This window comes from Corylus avellana, chromosome 2 (genome assembly GCF_965113065.1).
Source record: "Corylus avellana chromosome 2, dhCorAvel1.hap1.2, whole genome shotgun sequence".
NCBI classification, from domain to species: Eukaryota; Viridiplantae; Streptophyta; class Magnoliopsida; order Fagales; family Betulaceae; genus Corylus; species Corylus avellana.
In genome coordinates, this window is record NC_142491.1 from 1,637,390 (window position 1) to 1,662,032 (window position 24,643).

General features: G+C 35.8%; 3 protein-coding genes across 5 annotated transcripts; 1 reads left to right on the forward strand and 2 right to left on the reverse strand.

The window, feature by feature from the left end:
* Positions 1–1,755: 1,755 nt before the first annotated feature.
* On the reverse strand, positions 1,756–5,946 carry LOC132191695 (uncharacterized). 3 transcript variants are annotated; one of them, XM_059606798.2, is made up of 4 exons: positions 5,754–5,845; positions 4,688–4,875; positions 3,712–3,804; positions 1,756–2,575 (listed from the first exon to the last, which is right to left on the reverse strand). In XM_059606798.2, the coding sequence occupies exons 2-4, from the start codon at positions 4,810–4,812 to the stop codon at positions 2,020–2,022; spliced, it is 774 nt and encodes a 257-aa protein (XP_059462781.1). In that variant the 5' UTR covers positions 4,813–4,875; positions 5,754–5,845; the 3' UTR covers positions 1,756–2,019. The 3 variants fall into 3 exon arrangements, with proteins under 3 accessions (XP_059462781.1, XP_059462773.1, XP_088369991.1); XM_059606790.2 differs by having other exon boundaries at positions 4,688–4,942; positions 5,754–5,844; XM_088513865.1 differs by lacking the exon at positions 4,688–4,875 and having other exon boundaries at positions 5,754–5,946.
* A 4,737-nt stretch (positions 5,947–10,683) lies between these two features.
* LOC132180133 (5'-nucleotidase / magnesium ion binding protein) lies at positions 10,684–18,911 on the forward strand. The gene is made up of 10 exons (XM_088513299.1): positions 10,684–10,787; positions 10,939–11,080; positions 11,483–11,543; positions 12,066–12,198; positions 12,489–12,612; positions 12,842–12,898; positions 13,023–13,119; positions 14,451–14,658; positions 17,806–17,866; positions 18,431–18,911. Exons 1-10 carry the CDS (start codon positions 10,687–10,689, stop codon positions 18,494–18,496), a joined length of 1,050 nt encoding a protein of 349 aa, XP_088369425.1. The 5' UTR covers positions 10,684–10,686; the 3' UTR covers positions 18,497–18,911.
* A 755-nt stretch (positions 18,912–19,666) lies between these two features.
* Positions 19,667–23,964, reverse strand: LOC132180119 (uncharacterized). The gene is made up of 4 exons (XM_059592978.2): positions 23,269–23,964; positions 22,231–22,386; positions 21,438–22,109; positions 19,667–21,354 (listed from the first exon to the last, which is right to left on the reverse strand). The coding sequence occupies exons 1-4, from the start codon at positions 23,599–23,601 to the stop codon at positions 20,281–20,283; spliced, it is 2,235 nt and encodes a 744-aa protein (XP_059448961.2). The 5' UTR covers positions 23,602–23,964; the 3' UTR covers positions 19,667–20,280.
* Between the last annotated feature and the right edge of the window lie 679 nt (positions 23,965–24,643).

Genomic DNA, 24,643 nt, shown 5'->3' on the forward strand with positions numbered 1-24,643 from the left:
CCCTAGTTAGATCACCATCAAGTCCATCACCAGCACGCATCTCACCTCACTTAGAGCAACTAGGGTTCTTGTGCTGAAAGGAAAAACGATAGATACTACCTCAAGTCCCGGTGCATTGCTTGGTTCTACTCAAAGCAGTGCTTAATCTTCACTGCAGCGATTTTGCTATTGTGAGCAATCGATGATTGTGAAAACAGTTCAAACAGTGAAAAATTTCAGGATGAGGTTTCATGGGTTGCGAAAATTATAAGGCATCTTCTGTGTTTATGATGAGTGTTGAAAATTTCTTGTTTGTGTTTTTATCAATACTGTATTAACCCATAATTTATTATACATTTTAAATTTTTTATAGTTTAAACTTCTAATTTTTGTTGTGGGCTTTGTGTTTAGGATGAGTATTGAGAATTTGTTGTTTGTTTTTTATCAACACCGTATTAACTCATAATTTATTATACATTTTTAATTTTGGAGAAAAATACATTTTACTCTTGAAGTATCAACACATTTGCGTTTTGGCGCCCAATGTTTAAAAAGTGACATAAGACCGTCCCAAAGTTTTAGACGTTAACAAAAAAGCTCATCCGTTTATTTTGGCTGTCACTTTGGACGGAAACCAAGTCACGTGACATTTTTCAGCCAAAAAGTTCGAAAATGCCCACAGGGGTAAAGTCTAAACATAAATTACTTTGGGGAGTAAAGTGTAAACATTTAAAAAAAAGAAGAAAAAAAACTCAGGTTAATTACCTTTTTAATACCAAGGTTCTTACTTTTTATAATTTTTTTTTTTTTTTCTCAGCTAGGTTACAAATTGTATTACAGATGGTTCTTGAGTTATAGGAAAAGACCAACTTGGTACCTCCGTCACATTATGTTAAACTAACATACTGCCATATGTCACCCCAAAAAAATGTCACATGTCCTTAAAAATAAAATTAAAATTAAAAATATTTAAAAACAAAAAAAAAAAAAACAAAAAATGCCACGTCCTTAAAAAACTGAAAGCAAATTATGGGGCGGTCTGAACACCCCATTTTGGCTATTAGGGGCAGGTGGCCGAAATCACTCCCAAAGGCCAAAATGGGGTAGCATAATTTTTTCAATTTTGTTTTTAGGGTTTAACTTTTTTAATTGGTTTTTTAATTATTTTATTTTTTTTAGGACATGTGGCATTTTTTTGGGGTGACACGCGACAATCCGTTAGTTTGGGCTAACAAAACGTGATAAAAGTATTAAGTTGATCTTTTCCCATAAGTCATATATCATCTGTTATACGATTTGTAACATAGGTGAAAAAAAAAAAAAAAAAAAAAAAAAAAAAAAAAAAAAAAAACCCTTAGTACTAAAAAAGTAATTAACCCGAGTTTTTTTTGTTTTAGTTTAGTTTAGTTTTTTTTATTTCTTTTTTATTGATAAGGAACCCTGATTAACCAGACTCAAATATTTATTGAATACCTTGAAACCACGCCACAGTCATCAGAAAAAGAAACCAAGAAATGGTTGGGCAGCTCCTGGTAAAATTCTAACTCCACCAGCTTCTGGTAAGAGGAAAAGCAGTTTTCTAACTCCACAAGCTGAGTGCAATTTCCTGTTTCATTACCATAGATTGCACATTCCAAGGGTCAACAGTATAAGTATAACCAAAGTAAAACAGGAACCTTTTCAACAGAAGTAAAATATTTAGCCACCTTGCAAGCTTCTAAATCATGGAAGATAGGATACCTAAGACATTACAAGAAGAGTTTATACATGATCACATCATCCAACATAATTGGCATACAGCTTTTATAAATAGTTAAATCTATTCTGATCTCAAGCACAATCATACAAAATAAGTTCTTGCGGAAAAATAGGAGCTCCACATCAATATCAGCACAACCCTACCAAATAAAGTTTCAAATCCACTCTTCATAATCTATTAAGTCTCGACCTTCAATTTTGTCCAAAAACTAAGCAACTAGTGCTTAAGGTAAAAACATAATTAAGAAAAGAGATTCCCAGAAAATGATCTGCCATCCATCATCAGTACCTCCTGGCATAGCGATCCATAAACCTGCCAGAAGGGCACTCATATGCCAGATGTCCCCGTCCACCACAGTTGTGACATATCATCAAGGGGCCCATGCAATCCCTACTCATATGACCCAGCTGCTGGCAATTCCTGCATACAATGTCGCGGTAACCACCACTGCGAACACCGCCGCCGCCGCCGCCGCCGCCGCCGCCCCGCTCTCCAAGAATGTTGGATTTTGGGCACTGTCTAGCTACGTGCCCAGCTACATTGCACAAGTTGCAGATGGGATCATTTGGACAATCACGTGCCAAGTGGCCTGTCTTCCTACAATTGTTGCATGCCTTTTCATTTGTGCAGTCAGCTGCAATATGGCCCTGCTTATAACAGTTGTTGCACAACCTCAAGTCCCCAGGTGGTAGTTGGGGAGCCGAGCACTCTCTAGCCCGATGTCCAGCCTTACCACAGGTATGACAGATGCCCTCATTTGGACAGCTGCTGGCCATGTGGCCAGGTTCTCGACAGTTCCAACAAAGCGACTTTGTAGTGCATTCTGAAGCAATGTGCCTGGAAAGACAGGAATATGTCGGTATTGAATGAAAGGTCCCATTTAAAATAAAATAAAATAAAGAAAGAAGAAATATCAGTACTATTGGATGAGGACACAAATTTCATTCCCATTATATGAAACCTACATAATTATCACTGGAGTGAAATGAACAAAGTAAGATACACCCTTGCCACATTCTTCATAAGCTCATGCTCTACTTTTGCTAGACATACTGAAAGTCTTAAGATGTCCAAGCTCTAGTTCTCGAACACCCAAACCTTGGAAGATTTTTTTGTTCTCATCCTTTGGGGATCTCACATAATTTTGCACAGAGATTGGTCTGAGCTTAAGGTAATTTAATAATGTGGAGGTTGGGTATCCCATGGCTGCAGCTATTATAAATGCTAGCAAAAGCTAAAAGAATGTCAGTTTTTCTAATACACAGCAGCCTTGTTATTGCCCAGGACCATCCCTCTTTCTCTTGAGAGATGAGTGGTGCAGTCAAAATAACAGTAAGGCACACAATAGAGGTGGTACTGTTGGATGCCATTGATGAAAAGTGGCGTTAGGCCAAAACGCCTCCATTGTTTCTGAAGCTGATGAGAGCAGATGCAAAAGTAAGGCAGAGGCAGAGGTGATAGTGGAGTAGAACAGAGTGGAGACAGGACAGCAGAGGCAAAATTGTGATGGGGGGTGGTGAAAATAGTAGTAGTAATGGTGCTTTGATGAAGCCAACAGATGCTTGCATCACAAATTGATTGATGCAAGCGGTTTATGCGTCCACACTGGCTTAACAGTGGAGATGGATCAGATAGTGAACTGATAAAGGTAGTGAGGGAGTAGCTAATTTTGGAGGTGGCAGTATCTCAAATGCAGTGCAGGGGTAGCAAGGTGGTATAGCAGCCGAATCTGTAACAGCAGCTGCAGTAAGGTGGTTAAGTGGAGGTGGTAGTGTTAGATGAAGTGACAAAAAGAGAGGCTTAAATTTACAGATTCCAGGATTTACAGGCATGGACTAAAATACAAAAACTGACTACTCTATATTATTCGAATGATATATACTAAAAAGTGTTGAACAACTAAGTGGGACTATAACGTGAGTAATGTAACAGCATGAACACCGAGAATGCAGAGCCAGAATAAGTTTACTTACCCAGGCAGGGCACAATTGTGGCAAATTGCCACATTAGGGCACTCTCTAGCATAATGACCTGGACGTTTGCAATTCTTACATAGATTGTCTCGGCTGAAAACAAAACCAAACACAGAAAACACCACAATAATGGGTTAATATCCTACACAAGTTCTTCCTGGGAAGAACCATATGCATAATCTAATAAAAATATGCACAGAAACTGCATTGAAAATGCAAAACGTCACTTATATGCTGTCAATCTGTAAAGATTCCAAAAGCAGATGAAATACAGTTTTTAGGAGTTCAGCAAATGTATACATAACATACAAAATCTAATACTAGATCTCTATTTATGTAGCATCAAGTTTTTTTTTTTTTTTGGTGGGGGGGGGGGGGGGGAGGGGAGGGGCGGGGTTGGGGGTGTGTTCTGCAACTGAAACCTCATCAGATTGGCACTGCTCTTTGACAATTACAGTATTTCAAGACAATAATTCAAAAAATAAATAAATCAAAAACACATAATCATCCACAAGAAAAATTATAAAATGCAAATAATATAGGATTTCCAAAACAAATTCAAGTAGTAGGAGTCTTACTTTGTTAAAGTGTTGATTAAATGATTAAATTTACCTCTTTCTATCAGCTTAAGCTTTTGAAAAAATTGGTGATTTAACATGGTATCAAAGCCAAAGGTCTTGAGTCAATTCACCCTCATTTCAGTTAAATATTCCTAAGTGTTGGGCCTCACTTATTAAAGGAAGTTTGATCCCACATGTAATGGGGAGTATTAAAGTGTTGATTAAATGATTAAATTTACCTCTTTTTATTAACTTAAGCTTTTGGAAAAAATGGTAATTTAACATTACTCAACACAAATAGGATGATAATTATATTCATACACTGTCTTTGGTGAAGCATAAGAGTTTACTTTTTCTTCCCTAGCCCACATATTGTAGACAAGAAATAATATATAAATGGTCAAAAGTCAGAAAACCTGAAACCCCGCCGTGAATCTCTCCTGTAAGGTGCATCACGATAAGAAAAGCGATCAGAACGGATCTTACGATCCAATGGGCTCCTGCTCCTGCTTCTGCTTCGGCTCCTGCTGTCTGAACTCATGTTCAATATTATCCTTAACAATACCTACCACCACAACAACACCAAACAGCTGCTGCCTCCTCCCTGTCCACACAACAACCACACACCCAAGATCACATCCATTCGTCCAAACCAAACCCCTTACATTCTCCTTCAAAATAGAAAACACCCCAACAGCAAACAACAAATTATTTTCAACAAGCAACTAGTATCACTGTACTCAGCACCCAGATGTCAATAACCCAGTCCCTCATCCACACCCATCATTAGAAATTCAAGCGAATCGATTCAAACTCCCAACTTCTCATGAAATCATCTAAAGTAGAAGGACTTCTTTAGATAGTAGCCTAAAGCAATTGAAAAGAGAAAGAAAGAGAGGACGAGACTGGGACAAATTCCTTATTTGACAGAAGCGAGAAATCTTTTCAACAGTAGGTGTGGCCATAGTTTTGAGATCCAGACTGCACCTGACCGTTCAAATAACCAGAAATGGCAGAGGTTTAAAGTTCAGAGACCAAATCGGCCCGAACCGTCTATATTACTTCAAAATAAAAATAAATGGCATAAATTTATACAAATTGGCAAACTTTACTAAAAACTACTCAAAAAAATAAAACAATTTCCAAGGATAATTACAAACAAGCCCAAACTTTCACAATCACAATCACCATCACAGAGAAACTCAACATTACAACCTAATTTCCACTCACACAGCAGCCTAGTAAGAACAACAGCCAAAACCCATATATAACAGCAAGAGGAATACTAAATAAAACTCATGAATCTAACAAACTAAGGACAAAAAAAACAAAAGCTCGCACACATAAACACAAAAGAACCAATTTAAAACAAAAAAAAATACACACAAAATTCAAATTTCTGATTAAAACTCTCTCCGAAACACAACAGAAGCACGAATACCAAGTACACACAAAGAATTTAACCAGAAATGAAATGGGTACCTGGAAAGGAAGCTCAATCCCTCGGTAAACGAAGAAGACGGCGTCGTCGAGGATGGTAGATTTCGTGTGGTGGACGATCGGCTATCGGATGCTTGAAGCTTAGGGTTTCCAAAACAGGTGGTTGTGACTTGTGAGCGAACAGATCGGAGACCGAGTTTGGGGGACTGGGGTTTTGGGTGTTCTTTTTTCGTTTTTCTTTCTAACGACGTCGTCGGAGTAATTTTGAGGGACTATTTGTTTTTTTGGAAAACTATATATTAAAAAAAAAAAAAAAATCCCTCAAGTAATACCCGTTTTTTAAAAAGCCTAATGATATTTAAAGTGTATTAAAGTGGTCTATCAAATTATTAAAGTTATGCGTGTTAACTCGATCCCGGTTTTCGGTTATTGGCCAAAACTGGAAACCGGAACTGAGGTACCTAATTTTTTATTTTTTTTTAATTTTGAAAAACTGGAACCCGAATCGGATACCCGTTATACAATAACCGGCCGGTTCCGGTTGGTACGCGGTTATCCGGACTGGGTAACAGGTTTTTTTAAAACAAGTTCATTTTGGGCTTATTTTAGGCATTGAGCCTAATTTTTAGGCTTATTTGAGGTATTGGGTCTAATTCTTGTGCTTAATTAACAATTTTTTGCCCATTTTTTAAAAAACACAATTAGCATTTTTGTCTCAATAAGTTGGCCTTTGATGTGATTGTTAAAAAAAAAAAAAAAAAAAAAAAAAACCTAAAAAATCCCAAAATATCATAAAAAATCTTTTTTGGGGGGGGGCTTTTTTTGGGCCTAAAAAATAAAAATCCAATGTTTAAAAATGCCCTAAAAAAATAAAAATTATAGATATATATACCCGATTATAACCGGGTGCCAAAAACCGGAACCGGAACTGGGTACTCGGTTATCGGTTTCAAAACTGGTTTTCCGGTTACTAGTTGGTACCCGTTTTTTTTTTTGACACCCGTAATTCAAAAATGTCAATTTTTTTAAAATTCTATTTCTATAATACCTTTATTCTTTTCAAAATTGAAATAAAAAATTAATAGAATAAAAAACTAAAAAATTAAATTTTTTTAAAAATAAAATAAAAAATAAAAAATGAAAGGGTTGGCTCCTGGAGGTGGCCTCAACCCCAAGGCGGTGGACTTTCCTTTTTTTTTTTTTTTATCTTTTTTCTTCTGTTTTTTTTTTTTTTTAGAAAAACTCATAAAATTAAATTTTTAGCTTAATGTATTAATTTTTTTTTATTAAGAATGACCCATGTCACTATTTTATTGGCTTTGATGTGACATTTAACAAAATTTGTCAAATGTTTTTATGGAATTAGACTACAGGAAACCTCTGATTTCGCTTTCATATGACATTGAGCGATTTGTAATTTATGCCAACCACATGATTTGATTTTGCATTTATCAATATTTTTTTATACCGTACGAGCGATTTGTAATTTAAGTCAACTATAGTAACTAATTTTTTATTTATTCCAAAAAACAATATATTTTGTAGTTTTATTCGCCCCCTTTTTTTTTTCTTTTATGTTTAAAAAATAATTTAGTTTATTTTTTTATTTTATTAATTTTTTATTTTAGTTTTTAAAAGAATAATGATACTATAGCAATATAAAAAAAGATGTGGCCTTTTTGACACACTTTTGTAATTTGATGGACTACTTTAACCCTTTTGGAGGCTTTTTTATATTTTTTCCTTTTAAATAATTGGAACAACAATCCTTACATCGTTTAATAGTTAACCGTAACGGATTGTTATGTGATTATTGAAAGCTGATTATTTAAATGGAAAAAGAGACAGACCTATTTGTATTTTTTCTCGTTTTAAATATAGTTTTGTGATAATGATGTGCACCAAATTAGTATCACTATTAAAAATAAAAAGACTGAAGAGTTAGGGTTAAACAATTAATTAGAGATTAGGTTGAGCAATTATTTATTACTTTAATTACTCTAACGTTGGGACCACAGAGGCCAGGTTTAAATGATGAGAAATTGATCGAATCCAAAAATGAGCCAAAAAAACTGCAACACATTAGTGTTTGAGAGGATCTGAGAGATGAAATAAAGCAACAGGTAGACCGATTAATGTTATGAAGACGAATTATTAACGGCTTTTTATAAAAATTCGGAACATTCATAAATTGTTGAACTATTGTAGTTATTCTTTTGAAATAACCATAGCACAAAAGTCCTTTTTTGTGCAAACCATTCACTAGTTGCCACCTCAACATGAACAAACTACCATCTGATTATATCAGGTTTAATCATTTAATTTTTATTTTATTTTTTTTAAAAAAAAGGTTTTGCAAATGGCTTGCCACCCCTAGCCCTGTGGCATGGGGGTGGCCGTGAGCCGCCCCTGTGGTTTGGATCTCTTCCCTCTTTCTCTCTCGACCAAATCTCTCTCTCTTCACCGATGGCTCCCTGTGGCATGGGGGTGGCTGCGAGCCACCCCCTGTGGCCTGGGGGGTGGCCACAAGCCGCCCCCTGTGGTCTGGATCTCTCCCCTCTCTCTCTCGGCTGGATCTCTGTCTTTGCCGAAACTCTCTCTCTCCACCGGAACTCTCTCCATGGGCGGAGGATGGCTTGCGCAGCCACCCCCTAGGTGGGGTTGGTCGCGCAAACCACCCCCAACGCCCACTTGGCAGCCACCACTTCTAATTTGGTTTTTTTTTTTTTAATTAATTTTTGAAGTTTTTATTTCCTTAAACTTGGTATAATCTGGTGAAACAGGTTTTTTTTTCTTTCTAAAATTAAGTCTAGTAAGATTAGCTTAAGTGCCATTTTTTGTGCAACCTCAGTACCCAAGACGCTCTCATAACCCTATATTAAAATAAACCTTCATTTTTTATTTTTTTTTTAATTTCTAATTTTAAAAAGGCAGGAAGGGGTGACCAGCATAATTTTTTCCCCTTGGGCGTGACTATCGGGGTTTTCACCCGCTGTAGAATGTTCGGTTTGAACAATAGCTACGGCTTATGAAGGCGAGTCCGTTACCACAGCCCCACCAAAGTGCAAGTTGATAAAGCCCATTCTTAGTAGCATCTGGTTCGCAGACTACTATCGCAAGCGGATTTGAACCCGTGACCACTAGGAAAATAAACCTTCATATTATATGAAATGGGTGTACTACGATCCTATGGGACACCATAAGATGGTTCAAGGCATGTGGAACCCAAATGGGTAAAGTTTACATATCGTTCCTAAATTACCACATAATTGATAATATCATTGTCAAATTTTCAATTGTGACAATGTCCTCTAAAATTACCAAAGCATTATCAATGTCCCCCAAGATTAGCAAAAAGATAAAAATGTCCATATAGATTTCTTAATAGGGTTAAATACTATTCAAGTACATGTAGTTTTCACCAAAATCAAATAGCCACATAGGTTTTAAAAAATATCGCAAATGGTACCTATAGTAAGGTAATAAATCCACTTAGTACCCCTGTCAAGATTCCGTTAAGTTTTTTTAACAGAACGCCACATCATCCTTACACGTGTGCGTCACGTTGCATGGTACCTGGATTTTTTGGTACCATGTCATTTTTTTATTTTTTATTTTTAAAAAACTTTGGGGTGGCCGGCCACCCCATTTGGCTTGAGGGTGGTTTGACTATCCCTACACGGCCGATCTGGGGGTGGCCGAACCACCCCCAGGCCAAACGAGGTGGCCGGCAACCCCAACGTTTTTTTTTTGGATTTAATATATATATATATGCGTGGCACCAAAAAACCTAGGTACCACGCCATGTGGCGCCCACGTATAAGAGTAACGTGGCGTTCTGTTAAAAAACTTAACGGAATCTTGTCAAAGGTACCAAGTAGGTTTATTGGCTTACCACAAGTACCATTTGTAATTTTTTGAAAATCTAGGTGGCTATTTGATTTTGGTGCAAACTACAAGTACTGAAAATAATATTTAACCCTTCTTAATAAGATAAAAATACTTCTATAAATTCCAAAAAAAAAAAAAAGATTTAAAAATAATATATTTTAAAAAATGAATTTTTTTAAAACGGAAATTTTTATATAAAAGAAACGATTTTTTTTTTTAAAAAAATTTGTTCTAAAAACCCAAAAAAAAAAAATATATATATATATAAACGAATTTTTTTTTTTTTTTTTTAAATAATAAAAAAAAAATTATAAAACAAGAATAAAAAAACGAAAATTTTAAATTTTTATAAAAAAATCAAAATTTTATTTTTTTCTTGTAAAAAAAAAATTTGTTTTTATTTTAAATTTGGCCACTGGTTGGATATTTGTTTTTGTTAGTTTTAGGTTTTTTCTATATATAAGTTTTAGTATTTTTGTTTTTATTTTACTCAGGGTAATTTTGTCATATGAACAATTCTTGATACTTTGAAAAAAAACATTGTCACAATTAAAAGTTTTGAGGATACATTATCAATTAGGTGCAAAGCGCCGTCTTCACATGGGTCAAATAAAGTTCAAGTTTTTGCTTGTAGGCACGGTTCTAATGAATTATTTGGAGCCAAAGGGGTGGCTCCAAATTTTTTTTTTTAAAAATTTACTTAAATTTAATTTTTGAATGTTTTTAATTTTTTTTTAAAATTATTATTATTTTTTTATTTTTAATTAGGTATATGGACATGTATTTAATTTTTAGGGGCCCTTACTTGAATTTTTGTCAAATTTTGGACGAAAGTTAGATGGAGATACCATATCCGTCTTTATATATACCTGAAGTACCTCATGTGATAAAAAATAAACCTTCACGGCAAAAAATAAAGTTGTTAAGAAAACTTAATAATCCTTATTTAAAAATGAATAATCACCCAATTATATGTAATAAACCTGAACCCATATTGGCTTACGTCATACCTTTTGTTATGCGAGCACAGTGTAAAGAAGCTTCGACTCTCGGCCAATTATTTGCCTTCCCGTCCCACACACAAATGAGTTATCGGCTCCAAAGCAGCAGCATCATCATCAACACCCGTCTCGGCTTCACCTACTCTCCGAAACACTCCTCTCTTCTGCCCCGCTTCACTCCCAGGTCAGTGATCTCCGCCCTACAACACATGCACGCCTTCATTTCCTGCCTTCCCTCTTCGCTTCTCTCCGCATTTCCTTCATACTCGCGTTACGCACATGCTCATTGTTTCACGTACGTGTTGCTTCCTTTTTGCCTTTTGGTTTCTGGGTAGGGCTTGGTTTCGCTGTTGTAGGAGCCAAATCGGAATGGACGGAGATGATGCTTCCAAGGCTTGTGAGGTCGTGATCGGTGACTCTGAGCTTCTGGACCGGAAAATCGCTGCGATTCGAAGCGCGGGTCCCAAAAAACTCCAGGTTTTTTCATGCATTTTTTCTTCTTTCTGTTCTTTGCATTTCCTCTAAAATATTGTTGGATTAATAATTCAGACGAAAGACTCCTCGATTATTATTCGAGAATCTATTAGCGATTACATTATAACTGTGTATTAGTTGTATTATATATTAACCCTGCTAAGGAATTTGTCCCATGATGTCGATTATGAGATGTCTCAAAAGCTTAAGCTAATACGAATTTATAAATTTAATGTTTAATTGTAAATTTCATGAATTCCATTTACAAAAAAAAAATAAAATTTGTTGGAAGTGAAAAAAAAAAAAAGACTATTCAATTTTGCATTAATAAATTTTGGAATGATATTCTTGTTTACCTCCTTAGCGCAGTGAGGTATTCTTACATCTTCGATATATATATATCAGGTAATTGTAGATTTTGATCGCACATTAACACGGTATTCAATCGACGGCCAACCTGGGCAAAGTAAGTCTTTCCAACATTTACGTTGTCTTTTGATTATTTTTGTGACGTCTCACATTACCTGGGCATGGAAAAAAGAATGTATTTATATGAAATATACTCTCTCTAAATGGTATGAGGCATTTTGAGGGTAAATCCAATAATAAAACCGTGCGGGTTTGACCCAAAGCGGACAATATCATACCACTTAGAGTAGGGATGTTACATATGGTATTAGAGCCATAGCCTAGCATGAAATGAGAGGAGCGTGTACAAGCCCATGAGGGTCGCCAACGAGGACGCTGGGTCCTAAGAGGGGGTGATTGTGACATCTCACATTGTCTGGGCATAGAAAAGATGTATTTATATGGAATATACTCTCTCTAAATTGTATGAAGCCTTTTGGGGGTAAACCCAATAATAAAACCGTGCGGGCTTAGCCCAAAGCGGACAATATCATACCACTTGGAGCAGGGATGTTACAATTTTCTTCCTTACAACTCTGTTTACAGGATTTGCTTTCAATTTTCTTAATAACATGTGTAGGCAGTCATGGCCTTTTGCAACAGGGGAATCCGGAATATGATGCCAAGAGGCAGCAATTATATGAATACTATCATCCGTTGGAGTTCTCTGCAACAATTCCAATCGAAGAGAAGACGAGGCTCATGGAGGAGTGGTATGTGAATTCAGCATTTGTGCTGCCTCCATGTGACTCTCATACGCTTCAACATAGGCGCTATTGTAGCTTATAAGCATCTAAATGAGATAAATGAATTACTAATTTGTGTTCCTTGGAATGTCCGTTATGTGGGTTAAATGGCCTATGAATAAAACTGTTTGTTTCATTGGTACAATAGCTTATAAGCATCTAAATGAGATAAATGAATTACTAATTTGTGTTCCTTGGAATGCCCGTTATGTGGGTTAAATGGACTATGAATAAAACTGTTTGTTTCATTGGTACAGGTGGGGAAAAACTCATACACTTCTTATTGAGGGAGGCCTTACATATGATGCGATAAAGCAATCTGTTGCTAATGCCAGAATTGCTTTTAGAGAGGGCGTCGTCGAACTGTTTGAGTTTTTGGAGGCATGTCTGATTTCATTATAATTTTTTTTTTCTTTTTTCTTTAGCACCACTTTGGAACATGCATGATTGTGGGACAAAATATACCTTACCTTTAGCAATCCAATGAGGAATTTTATCTTGTGATTTTGGGTTGTCCTAGTTGGTGTAGCTAATCGCATTTTGTTGCTATTGGTTATCTGACACAGTCCACCTTACCTTTAATATTTTATTCTCTTTTGATAATTTTCAGGAAAGAGACATTCCAGTTCTTATATTTTCTGCAGGGCTTGCTGATATCATAGAGGAGGTTAGTTTAACAAAAAATGTTTTGGAGTGGTCATATTCCAGATATATATATATATATATTCATTAATTTTATGTATGGTTTTCACCCATTTTATCTGTCCGTGGCTTTCTTTTCACTGTGCTAGGTCCTGAGGCAGAAACTTCACAGATCTTTTAAAAATGTTAAGGTTGTCTCAAACCAAATGGTATTTGACAGTGACGGTTGCCTTGTCTCTTTTAAAGGTATCATTTGATTCTTCTTGCCCTAAAAGGGGGCAGTAATGAGGTTGATCTCAGCATAATCACGTTTTTCTATAATTCTACATAAATTTGCACCTCCCAAATTTCCAACAGGATCTGTAATAGCCTGATTAGGTTGCTTTCTGTCCATGGAGTTGTGCTAGTGTAGTATAATTGGCTTGCATCTTGTGGTATTTACCAACTCTTTTATGCAGTACCAGAAATGAGTTCTTTTGAGGCAAATTTGTCTATTTGACAAATCTAACACTCAAGAAAGTGTCATATAGGGAAAAATTGACGTTATTATTTTGTTTGTGAAGTTTACATTCAGTCCAATGAAGTTCTTCTGGAATTAATTGAATAATCCTGGAGTTGTGCCTATTTTGTAACAAAAGTAGGACGGCTGTATTTAATCATTTCATACCTGTGTTAGTACTTTGGTTATATATATTCTTTGTTTGATAAATCTTTACACAAATAGATGAAAGTTTACAAATGGAATGCATTTTAATGAAACAAACACCCTTCCTAAAATGTTTTTAGATGAGCTAAGAAAGATGGGATCACACGTGTGCAGAGTTCAAATTTGTTCAATGATCTCAAGGAAATCCCCATGAGGTCCAGGCATGTACTAGGACATGAGTTTGAATTTCTGCAATGGAGAATCACTTACACAAGCCTAATTAGTATTATCTGCCTTGAGAATCCACTAATGTCCTGGTGAGGTTGGGTTAAGCTATGACTCAATTAGTCTTAAGGGAGTGTATGTGGTTCCCACCGTCTAGACCTCTCCTGAGCAATTCTCAGCATGTAAGTGCTACCATGATAACATCCATGTACTAGGACATGAGTTTGAATTTCTGCAATGGAAAATCACTCACACAAGCCTAATTAGTATTATCCGCCTTGGGAATTCACTGATGTTTTGGTGGGGTTGGGTTAAGCTATGGCTCAATTGGTCTTTGAGAGAATGCATGCGGTTCCCATCGTCTAGACCCTTCCTGAGCAATTCCGAGCATGTAGGTGCTACCATGGTAATACCCACGTAGAGTAGCCATAGTTGGTCGCCCCCCTCTTGCTCTTTTTGAATAGAAAAAAAAAAAAGAAAAAGAAAGTGAGTTCAAATTTGAAAAATTGTGGGTTCAAATTTAAGGATAACATGGAAAGTTAAATGGATGGTTTTTTTGGGAAATTTTCATCTATTTTGGAACAACCCGAGAAGGACAACACATTATCTATTTTGAGACGAAGGGAGTTATACATTCATTCTGTTTGATTTGTGTATGGTTTTGCATGTAATATCTGTTTTTATTTTGCTTGGGAACTTTTTACAGGGAAGACAATTCATAGCCTTAATAAAAATGAGCATGCTCTTGATATGGCTGCTCCTTTGCATGATCAATTGGGTGATATCGATGGGCCAACTGACAGCAGTGCCTTAGTGAAGAAGAGGACCAATGTGCTACTTCTTGGTGATCACATTGGGGACTTGGGAATGTCTGATGGTTTGAACTACGAGACTCGAATATCTGTGGGTTTTCTGTAAGTTTGTAAAACTTCCTCAACCCCAGCAATTTATATATATTTTGTCACTTGGATAGATTGTAAAGTTACCTTCACTTTTTAAAGCATCTTTTAAAAAACATAGGTCTTTTGTTCTGTCTAAATTCATTGTAAAGTTCATTGGTTTTGAATAAACTTGCTTCTATGACGTTTCACAATTAGTTAGTCATGTTCACCTTTATATGCATCTTCTCCAGTGAATCCACAGAATGTGGAGATGCTTGTGAGCGGCTATCATTTTCCTTTGTTGTAATTGGAAAATATATTTTCCAAGATTTACAACAAGTTTGAGTTAAAATTTATTTAGACTAACATCACTTGCTCATAGTCTATAGAAGTTTATTGAGTGGATAATACTTCCATAGTACCTTCACATACTTTTAGAAAATAATCAAACATGTACAATTCTCAAATCCTAGTAAAAGATGCTAGATGCATTTTTAAATATTTTTGCACTTCATCTAATGTGTCTAATTCTGTAAACTACGTGTTTTGTTTCGAAATACTTTTTCTCTTCCATTTGATGGCTGCCTGTGATTGTTTTCATATTTCTAGTTTTCATGAACTTGTATACTTCACGTGTACCCTTTGGTTTTTTAATGAAATTCAGTTACTTATAATTTTTTTTTTCCTGAACTGTTATTTTCATGTTTGAGCTCTTTTCCTATTAGGCTTATTTGTTTTAGCAGCTTTAGCATAGCAATATATTCAACAAGTTATTTGCTCAGAAATGTTCTTGATCAATTCATGATTCTATTTTTTATATTAGATCGGATGGGACAATACCACATTATTTCTTGTTGTGAATCTTTTCTTTTCCTCTGCTAGTTTTAAACTCTCCTTTTAACTACAATGTGTGGACATGGACATGGACATGCATGTTGTGTTTCAGCAAAGACAAGGCAACTCTTAAAAATCTAAACATGGAGAAACAATTATATATGCTTCCCTTCGTGACTTATATTATTAGATGTATACATGTATATATATACTGTGTTATATATGTTTCTTGACAAAGAATTCCAAACACTCAAGTTCTGAACATCTTGGGTGAATGAAGCTGAATTCTTCAATAGGCATCCAAATAAGTGTTGTTGGACAAAGGTGGACATGAGTGTTCACTAGTAAGACACAAATCTTCTAATATTACTAGCCCTTTTGCTGAATCTTTTGGGTGGTGGGTTTTGTGTGTGGGTGTGTGTGTGAACCAAATTTTTGCTATGTATATAATTATGTAAACCATCACTTAAAAAAAGGAAGTGCTCACCCATTTTAAGAATAAGAATAACAAACTACTTTGGTCGCTTGTGGTTTCAAAAAGGAGCACTAAAATCTACGTTATCTGTTGATGAGGCATGAGTGAACCAGCAGAGCCTAGGTTCAGTATCATACTGATCAAACTGGAGTGGCAATGTAATTTAACTACTTTGTAAAATGATGGGAATCCAAGAAACTGGGAACATAGAATGAACTAGGGATTGCTCACATTGTCTTTGGACTCCAGCAATGGGTGTAACCATTCTAATCAACTTCTTGCAATTCTTTGTTAGAAGATCTAATTATAAAAGGGTAAGAGTTGGTTTCAGCATTGGATCCCATCATTGAATCAATTTTTAGGAAGGTCCATACATATTGCTGCTTAATTCATGATGGCCAAGGCACGGATGCAGTCCCACCATACCAATATAAAGGAAATCTGAAAGAAACAAAGTAAAGACAGCAATTTTGATGTCCTTGTTCTAATGGTAGCAACCTGGGTGGAAAATAGATTGTGCTCAGAAGTGCATACTTGCTGTTGTACTCAGTAGAGGTTGCAACTAATCCAACAGCCTTTAACTATATGGAAAGATAGGGGATTGCTTTCCTTACTGTCTTAGTTCCTTACTGTTGAGGACCTTATTCATTTTTTCTTGTACACCCTTTTCACTTGGACTGCTGGTTGGCTAGCGCCACTAGTGATCAGCTTCCATGATTTTCTTTTTATGTCCTCTTATTTTTTTTCTTCTTCTTAGTTGCTCTCTTGTATACTTTCGATATACTAGGGTTGTGCCCCTATGTGCTTTTGATCTATATATCTTTACTTATTAAAAAAAAAAAAAAAAGGTTCCTTTAATGTTCTATGAAGTTGTAATTACAATTTAGTTGCAAGTTACACTTAATTTAAGCCTTGTTTTATTTTTCCAGACTGTGAGTCATTGACTGAGGACCCCTTGTTGTCAAAGTTGTTGATTTTAATTTTTAATTCTGAAATTGTCTACATTGCTGAAAGAGGGTTTATTAAATTACATGATTTTTTGTTGATCTTGGTGACTGTGTCCATGCAAGACAAAAAAGCACTTTGTCAGGTTTGTAGAGGAGTACTTTGCAATCATCAGGCTGTCGAGGTTCGCAATGCTAACAAATGAAATGTTATTTTTGTAAGAAGGGGAAGAGGGATTGCTTTTGATTAATGGCAAACGATTCTCAGAGGAGCAATGTCTTTGTTACGGAGGTTGGATTACCATGAGGGATTGGTTTGGATGAGTTTTATTATAGATGCTTGGTTAGATTACCAAGAGGGACTGCTTAAGGTGCACTGAGACTGACAAATACTTTTGAGGTGGGTGCATTAATCGTTTTTCCTTTGGGTTTGGTTTTGTAGAACCAATTCCGCCCCCCCTCCCCTTCCCAAACAGGGAAAACAGAGAGAGAGAGAGAGAGAGAGAGAGAGGAAACAAGTATGCTATAGAAGCCCATAGTGATTGGAAAGTCAGAACATGAATAAAAATGACTATAAGTATGTGGAGTCTAAGAGCAGCCGAAATAAAGGGATCATTGATTTGGTTCTGCTGGAAAATGTAAGATGGAAGGTGGTGTTGTGTGGTCATGTTCAAAGGCAGAATAGAGCGATCACATGTTTTATGTGAAGTTTATATTGTACCATTGTAATCAAGCATCAAACACTACTGAAAATAAGCAAGTTAGTTTTTGGTTTTTCATAGTAAAATTGATGCTTCTTTTACTTATGCATCTGCTTTGCTTATTATTTAACTCTGTTATCACTTGCTTGGGTTAAAAGTTAATGCTGGAGTACTATAATTTTATATAAATTAATTCAGTAACTGAACCTATGAAATGCTGTCTCAGGAACGACAATATTGAGAACTCTCTTGATGGCTACAGAAAATCCTTTGATATTGTTTACCTGGTGAGTTGAATGCCTTGTTACAAAATGTCTTTGGTTTGTCTATTTCCTTCCTTTGGGTGCCTGAAGAATAATAGTCTTGCTAATATAGATAATCTTCTCCTGGACTGCTGTTACAACCTTAGGTATGATTTCATCTGGCTAAATTAAGCAATAAAGGATTTTATGACAGATGTAGTGAAGCTATCTAGATGAATCTGTGAATTTGGCAATATTTATGCTGTTAAGAATACCCTTGTCCTTAGGTAATTATCTTGGCCATGCAACATCCGATTCTTGAAGCATTTCGTATGCAGGGCCTAGACTAAAGAGAATTTCTCATTACATAAAATTGTGCGAGTACAATCTTTAATGAGGGTCAGTTAAGAAAGTGCTTTTGCTACAAGGGACAATCCCTGCACTATCACAAAATTTTGGTATTACTTCCATGGCGCCACCTACAATGGGAGGTGTGGGTGTGCGTGAGAGAGAGAGAGAGAGAGAGAGAGAGAGAGAGAGACTTTTCTAGAAGAAGTCATGTCCTCTATATTGATTATACTACTAATTTCAGCTTATGTTTACTTGCAGAATGATGCACCCATGTGGGGAGTAGTCAAGCTTGCTTCACAGCTCTGTCCAGCTGGAGGTGGTTGATTACTATATGCAAATTCACCGAGAGTAATGCTACTCTTTACACCAATTTATTACGTTTATTTCAAACTAGCTAATGTCCATTTATTACGCTTATTTCACACTGGCTAATGTAACATGTTTTAAGTAGTTTTATTATTGTTTTTTTTTTTTTTTTTTTTTTTTTTTAAAGAGGCGGACATGAGAAGTCACTTAAAACACTCCCTGTTAGCTGGTGTGGAATGGGCGTAATAAATTAGTGTGAAGAGTAGCATTACTCATTCACCGGAGGAAGCATTTCTTCATAGGAGAAGCTATGCTAACATGAAATCTGGGATTATATTATTTATTTATTCTTTCAATGAACAGTTTTCATCATTTAAGGGCCTTTAAAAAAAATTTACTAGAATGGTATTGGTTGATTTACAACTACATGAAATATTTTCTTATAAATGATTTTGGTTTCGTACACTCGAAGCTATCGCGTGTTCATGGTCGTCTTTTGGGCTCGATATGGTGCCTCCATGTTAATTAACTTCTTCGTGCTAGAAAATTGGGATTCATGCATGGCAACTGTTGATCTAGGAAGCTCCATGCCCATATGCCTGCAGTAACTTCAGTTCTGATGATGGAGCTAATTTTCAGTGCGGATTTTGTTAGGTTGACAGCAATTTTATACACAAGATAACATCAGCAAAGTTTACTTGATTGATTCAATTTAACAAGGTCCCAGATGACTTACCAGGCTCCTATGCATAAGCCTTTTCAGTTAGCTTGCTAATGGTGGCCCATAATTTATGTTTAACTAGATGCTATCGGGTTCTCATGAGCTTCTTTAACATGCAGCACCATGATCTAATTTTAGATTTTCATGATCTTCATTAACATGTAGCATCTTAAATAATATTTACTCCTATTATATGTTTATGCTGGTGCTCTATCTCTGCGCAAAATCTGGCAGTCATTACCAAAGTTGAGTCGAGCCGAGTTTTTGAGAATTCGGCTCGTATAATAATCAGCCTAGTTTAGTGTTCAAACTCAATTTATTTATGTTTTTATAAGTAAACTTGGCTTATTTATTAAATAAACCAAGTTCGAGTCGAGCTTATTTGTGCAAAACCCAATCCTGATCACTAATAATGGCTTAGTTTGTTTACAACCCTAGCCCTACTTGATTGATAACTACTAAAATAATTTACACTGTCAAGGAATTGAGATCTTCATATTCATAACCATACTTTAAATAAATTTTTGTTTGACATTCAACTCATAAACAACAAATATAATATGTTAGATTTTGAAGAATGGTAACATCTTGCATCTACACCTTTAAAGGGCAAACTCTCTGAACCTGTACAAGGCAAACATGCCCCCAACGTGGATAGGTAGAGCTATGGATATGTGATTATTGACCGAAGAAAGAATTGAATAAGGGCTATAGGGTCAAAGTTAAAAAAATCAAGGAAATGTAACTAATTAAATAGAAATATTAGCAATATGAATAAAAAGTCATTTACAAGAAAAAATAGCCACAACTCCAAAAAGCGTAAAAAAGAGATGCTTCCATTTCCTCGCTTTACAATTAGAACTGAAAGCAACACTAGAAAGAACAAAAAGGGCATAAAAAGAGAGGACTTTTCTTTTTTTAAACCGTTAGCCTAAACACACAACACAAGAAACCAGGCAAAATACATGGTTAGCATAATAACAATTTCAATTTCTGCAATTTATAGAGCTCTATCCCAGTCACCTATGCAACTACCAATGCCATTGTTGGCGGATCAACCGTTGTTTCTGCAACTGGAGATTCAACCATTGGCTGCAACAACTGTCATTGTTGGCGGATCAACCATTTTTTCTGCAATTGGAGATTCAACCATCGGCTGCAAGAACCGGGTATAATGGAACTCAATTTGTAGTCTGTGAGGAAAAGAGGCAGAAGCCATCAGCCCCTTCTTGATATCAGCCTCTAATTCCCGTATGGGAATTGCAGCCAAGCTCTTAATATACTCCTTGCATGATTCCTTCCCTCTACATACAATATTTTCACTCTCACTGTTTTCATCAGATGACTCATTAGACTGGACTACAACAGTCTCCTCACCTGAGGTTTTCTTGTAGCTTTTAGGTTGCATCTTATCACTGGCATTGGCAGGCTTTTCATCTGATGCTTGACCCTCATTCAATAATTTTGTAATTATTGTGTCTTTATCAAATTTCAGGACATATGCCTGGTTGCATCCTTCATAGAGTCTCTCCCCCAAAGTGTCGATGATATAGTAAGCATTCTCCTCGACCTTCAGGATAAAGAAGTGATCATTCCAACATACAATGTAGACAAAAGGCTCACCATTGCTTGGGTAGTCTGATGCAGAAAGGCTGATCTCATCCCATATGCTGTCAAAGGACATGGCACCATGAAGAAAGTCAAAACCACCCTCTTCCAATCCTTTTGGATGAAAGAATCCAACAAAGGATTTTTCTGGATCAACAGAAACAGGACAAATTTTAGCTTGGAGAATAGTCTCGAGATCAAAGTGTTTGTCAGGGAATTGTTCTATGTAGACATCGTTCTTGCAAAGATTTCTCCATTCTAATGATCCATCTCTAATCAGCTTGTCAAATTCAGACTTGGTGGGCATCTCATCTTGGTTGGAATGCAACCAATTAGCAATAACTGCAACCAGAGCTGTACATGCACTCTCTCCAGCAGCACGTTCGTTCCTTTGATCAATTGAAGCAAAAAATACTTGAGTTTGGAGCTTCAATTGTCCATCACGGCTGGTTACTTCCTTACACTCCCAACTACCTACAGCAAATTTGTCATCCCCAAATTCAGATATTGACAATCTAGTGTTGAAACCTTCTTCAGCCCTGTGCCGCTGCCAGAAAATAAATTGACATTAGTTGAAAAATAAATATTTTATTTAAAAGAACATCAACGAGGAAAATGTTTGATACATACCCCAAGGCTAGACTCATCAGAGGAGCTAAGCTGCCTACGATCATAATCAATATCATCCCCACCCTCTTCACCGTAATGTTTCTTCAGAAGAGGTTCCCCTTTGGGTTTAGGAGACTTGAAGCTTAGTTTCCTTTTCTTCCAAGAAAGGATATTAAACTTCAAATTTCGCTGCAGGATCTGCTCAGAGAGAGATGCATGTAAATTCTCAATATTGTAGAATTTACAGTTATTATAGTAGATCCAGCATTCATCATGACCATTGTTTATTGTATTGGAATATGATAATCCTTTGGCACAGTTTGCAGAGGCCAATGTTTCATAACTGAACGGTTGCCTAATGCTAGAATCATCCTCCTTTGATTGCCCCTCGATATCATCACCTTCAAGTGAATCTGTGTCAAAGGGATAATTGAATTCAAGATCCACGCTTCTGTCAGAGCACCTGCCATCACTGCTCTCTCCTTCACGGCTTGCCTTCTTTGCTCTTCCAACCGACACATAATCTGCAAAGGATTTCACTTTTTTTAGACCAGCTTTAAGGGCAGACAACTCATTTTTCTCAGTTGGGTGAGCTTCCGAATAACAGGGCGACAGTGCAAGGCACACTATTGATTTATGCACTACCTCTGAAGGTTCTTGAACCGTTATTAATTCCAATAAATTGAGAGATAACTGCATTATGAATAAACTTAAATGAGATAAACAAATTTCCAAAACACGAACACACATAAAGAGATAAATGGTAGGAGAAATCATATAAAAATCCTACTAAAATACTATATAAGGCACTTACACAAAGTGAGGGACTACAGTCAGTAATCCTAACAGGTACTTTGATGGAAAAATTGATTCGAATCCCTTGTCCGCCAGCGGTAGAAGCATATTCTGCTAAGTTCAGTGATGCAGTTCCAGCAACAGTAACCCTGTTTTTGGACCCTTCATTCATACCCTAAATTCAAAAGAACAAATCCAAATGCAAATAAATAAATCCAAATCTTAGTATCAGCAATTAACCCACAAATCAACACTAAACACAAACCTCCAGAAGCAATATAAAACGTTGGACATGGCCCTTAAATTGGTGGAGACAAATTACAACATTATGATAAAAAGTGCAAGCTCCACACCACACACCATTTCACAACACCGACTAGATTTTCTCGTGAGAAAAAATAATAATAATAAATAAATAAAGCATGTCCAAGTTTATTAGCACCTTTACTCAAATATTGAAAAGTCTAAAGCAACAAAATTGACCAAATTCTGTAGAGGAGAGTATGCCAGCATCATTCATCCCTATATGCGTGCCAGCCAAACATCTAAAAGTGTCAAAGTGGCATCTTTGAACCAAGTTGTAAAGCCGTGACAACAAAGATTTCAGCATTGGTAGATTCAGAAACCATAAAGGACATTTTGAATTTTAATTCAAAAAGGATCAACAATAAAGGCAGCACCAAAATCACACATGAGCATATTCTTACGGAAACTAATGAATCTACACTGAGCAAACCAATCATCCACAATATCTCCAATATAATAACCAAGAATAGGTAATAATCCACAAACTAAAAATACCATAAAATAAATCTACGATCACAAAAACCTATAATCCACCATTTACAACAATCCAAAACAAAGAGATTTCTGTTTAGGGTGAATAAACAAGAAATAACAAGAGAATTTGCAACCAAAAAAAAAAATCCAAAATTTCTGTAGCATCAACAGTCAAATCCCTCTAAAAAAACCAATATTATGAATTAATCCCAAAATCATCCAAACACAAAGAATTAAAAGAAAAATCGTAAGCAAGAAAAAAAAATAACAAACTCACAGAGAGAAGCACTGTAAATGAAACCTCCCATGGACTAAACACACCCTCCTTCTCGGCCGAGAAATTACACACACTCCGAAACGTTTCGTTCCATTCCACAACCCCACCATCTCCAACGCCCACTTCTTTGGTGAGATGTCTCTTCCCATGTCGCCTCAGTGACCTCAAAGCTACCTTCTGACCTTTCCACTTGATCTCACACATCATCAGTGACTTCTCTCCCATATCTTGAGCTAAACTTAATCCTTCAAGCCGGCGGACAACAATTATTGCTTCGAATTTCTTCGACGACAGTGGTGGCCACGACGGCCACCGTATCAGCTTCACTCCCATTTGCAGATTTCCAGATGGGGTGGCAGAGAATGAAATTTAAGAAATTTGAGGAACTGGGTATTGAAGATTTTGAAATAAAGTTGAGATCTTTAATGAAATGGGCATCGAAGATTCAGTACTGAATAATAAATTAACAGAATTTTTGAAGCAGTTTGAAAACAGGAAATGAACAGTGAAACTAAAAGGTTGGGATTCGGAAGGGAAAGAAGATTCAGTGTAGATAGTGACAAATGGACTTTGAAAGTTGATGGGAGATTCAAGGAGAGAATGAATTCGGAGAAACTACTAACAAATAAACATATATTTTTGGAAAATGAGAGACAAATCGAAGCCGGCAGTAGAATTTCCTCAGAACTAACGTCTCTATTTCCACAATCAGTTGCAAAGTGGTTTAGCACACGTGTTGTTGTTATTCTATTTTATTCAATGCCAAGTTGTCAACCCGGTAGCATGCCTCATCTCTCTCTGACTCTCTCTATCAGTTGTGGATTTTCTTGAATACCCTTAAAAACAGGTAAAAATAAATCTACGGATAAAACTGAAAATTACACATTATCTTAAAATATTACTTTAAATAATTAAATTAAATTGATTAATTTTTTAGATTAATGTTAATTTAATATATATTAAAATTAAGATCATGACTTCGAAAATCGATTTTACAGTTTATTCCGTATTTTAATTGAAATATTTTTTATAAGTTAGAGGGGACTTTGATAGAAGTGTTAAAATATTAATTTAAATAAATATACTATTATTTATTAATTTAAATTTTTCAGAGTAAATAGTGAATTAATATATTAACAAAAAAAAAAATTGGAGTATTATCAATATTATATTATTGCAAGAGTTTTTTATTTGAATTTTGAAAGATTCTTCTAACGGAACTCAAAAGAAGAATTTTCTAGAGAAAATGAGATTAATCGTTAATAATAGAAAATAAGTTGGGCAAAGACGGAAAAAAAGAGACGTGGGAAGACGTTAATTTTTTTTTTTTTTTTTTTCTTTCAAACAATTATTTCATTGATGAAAATAGCTTGAA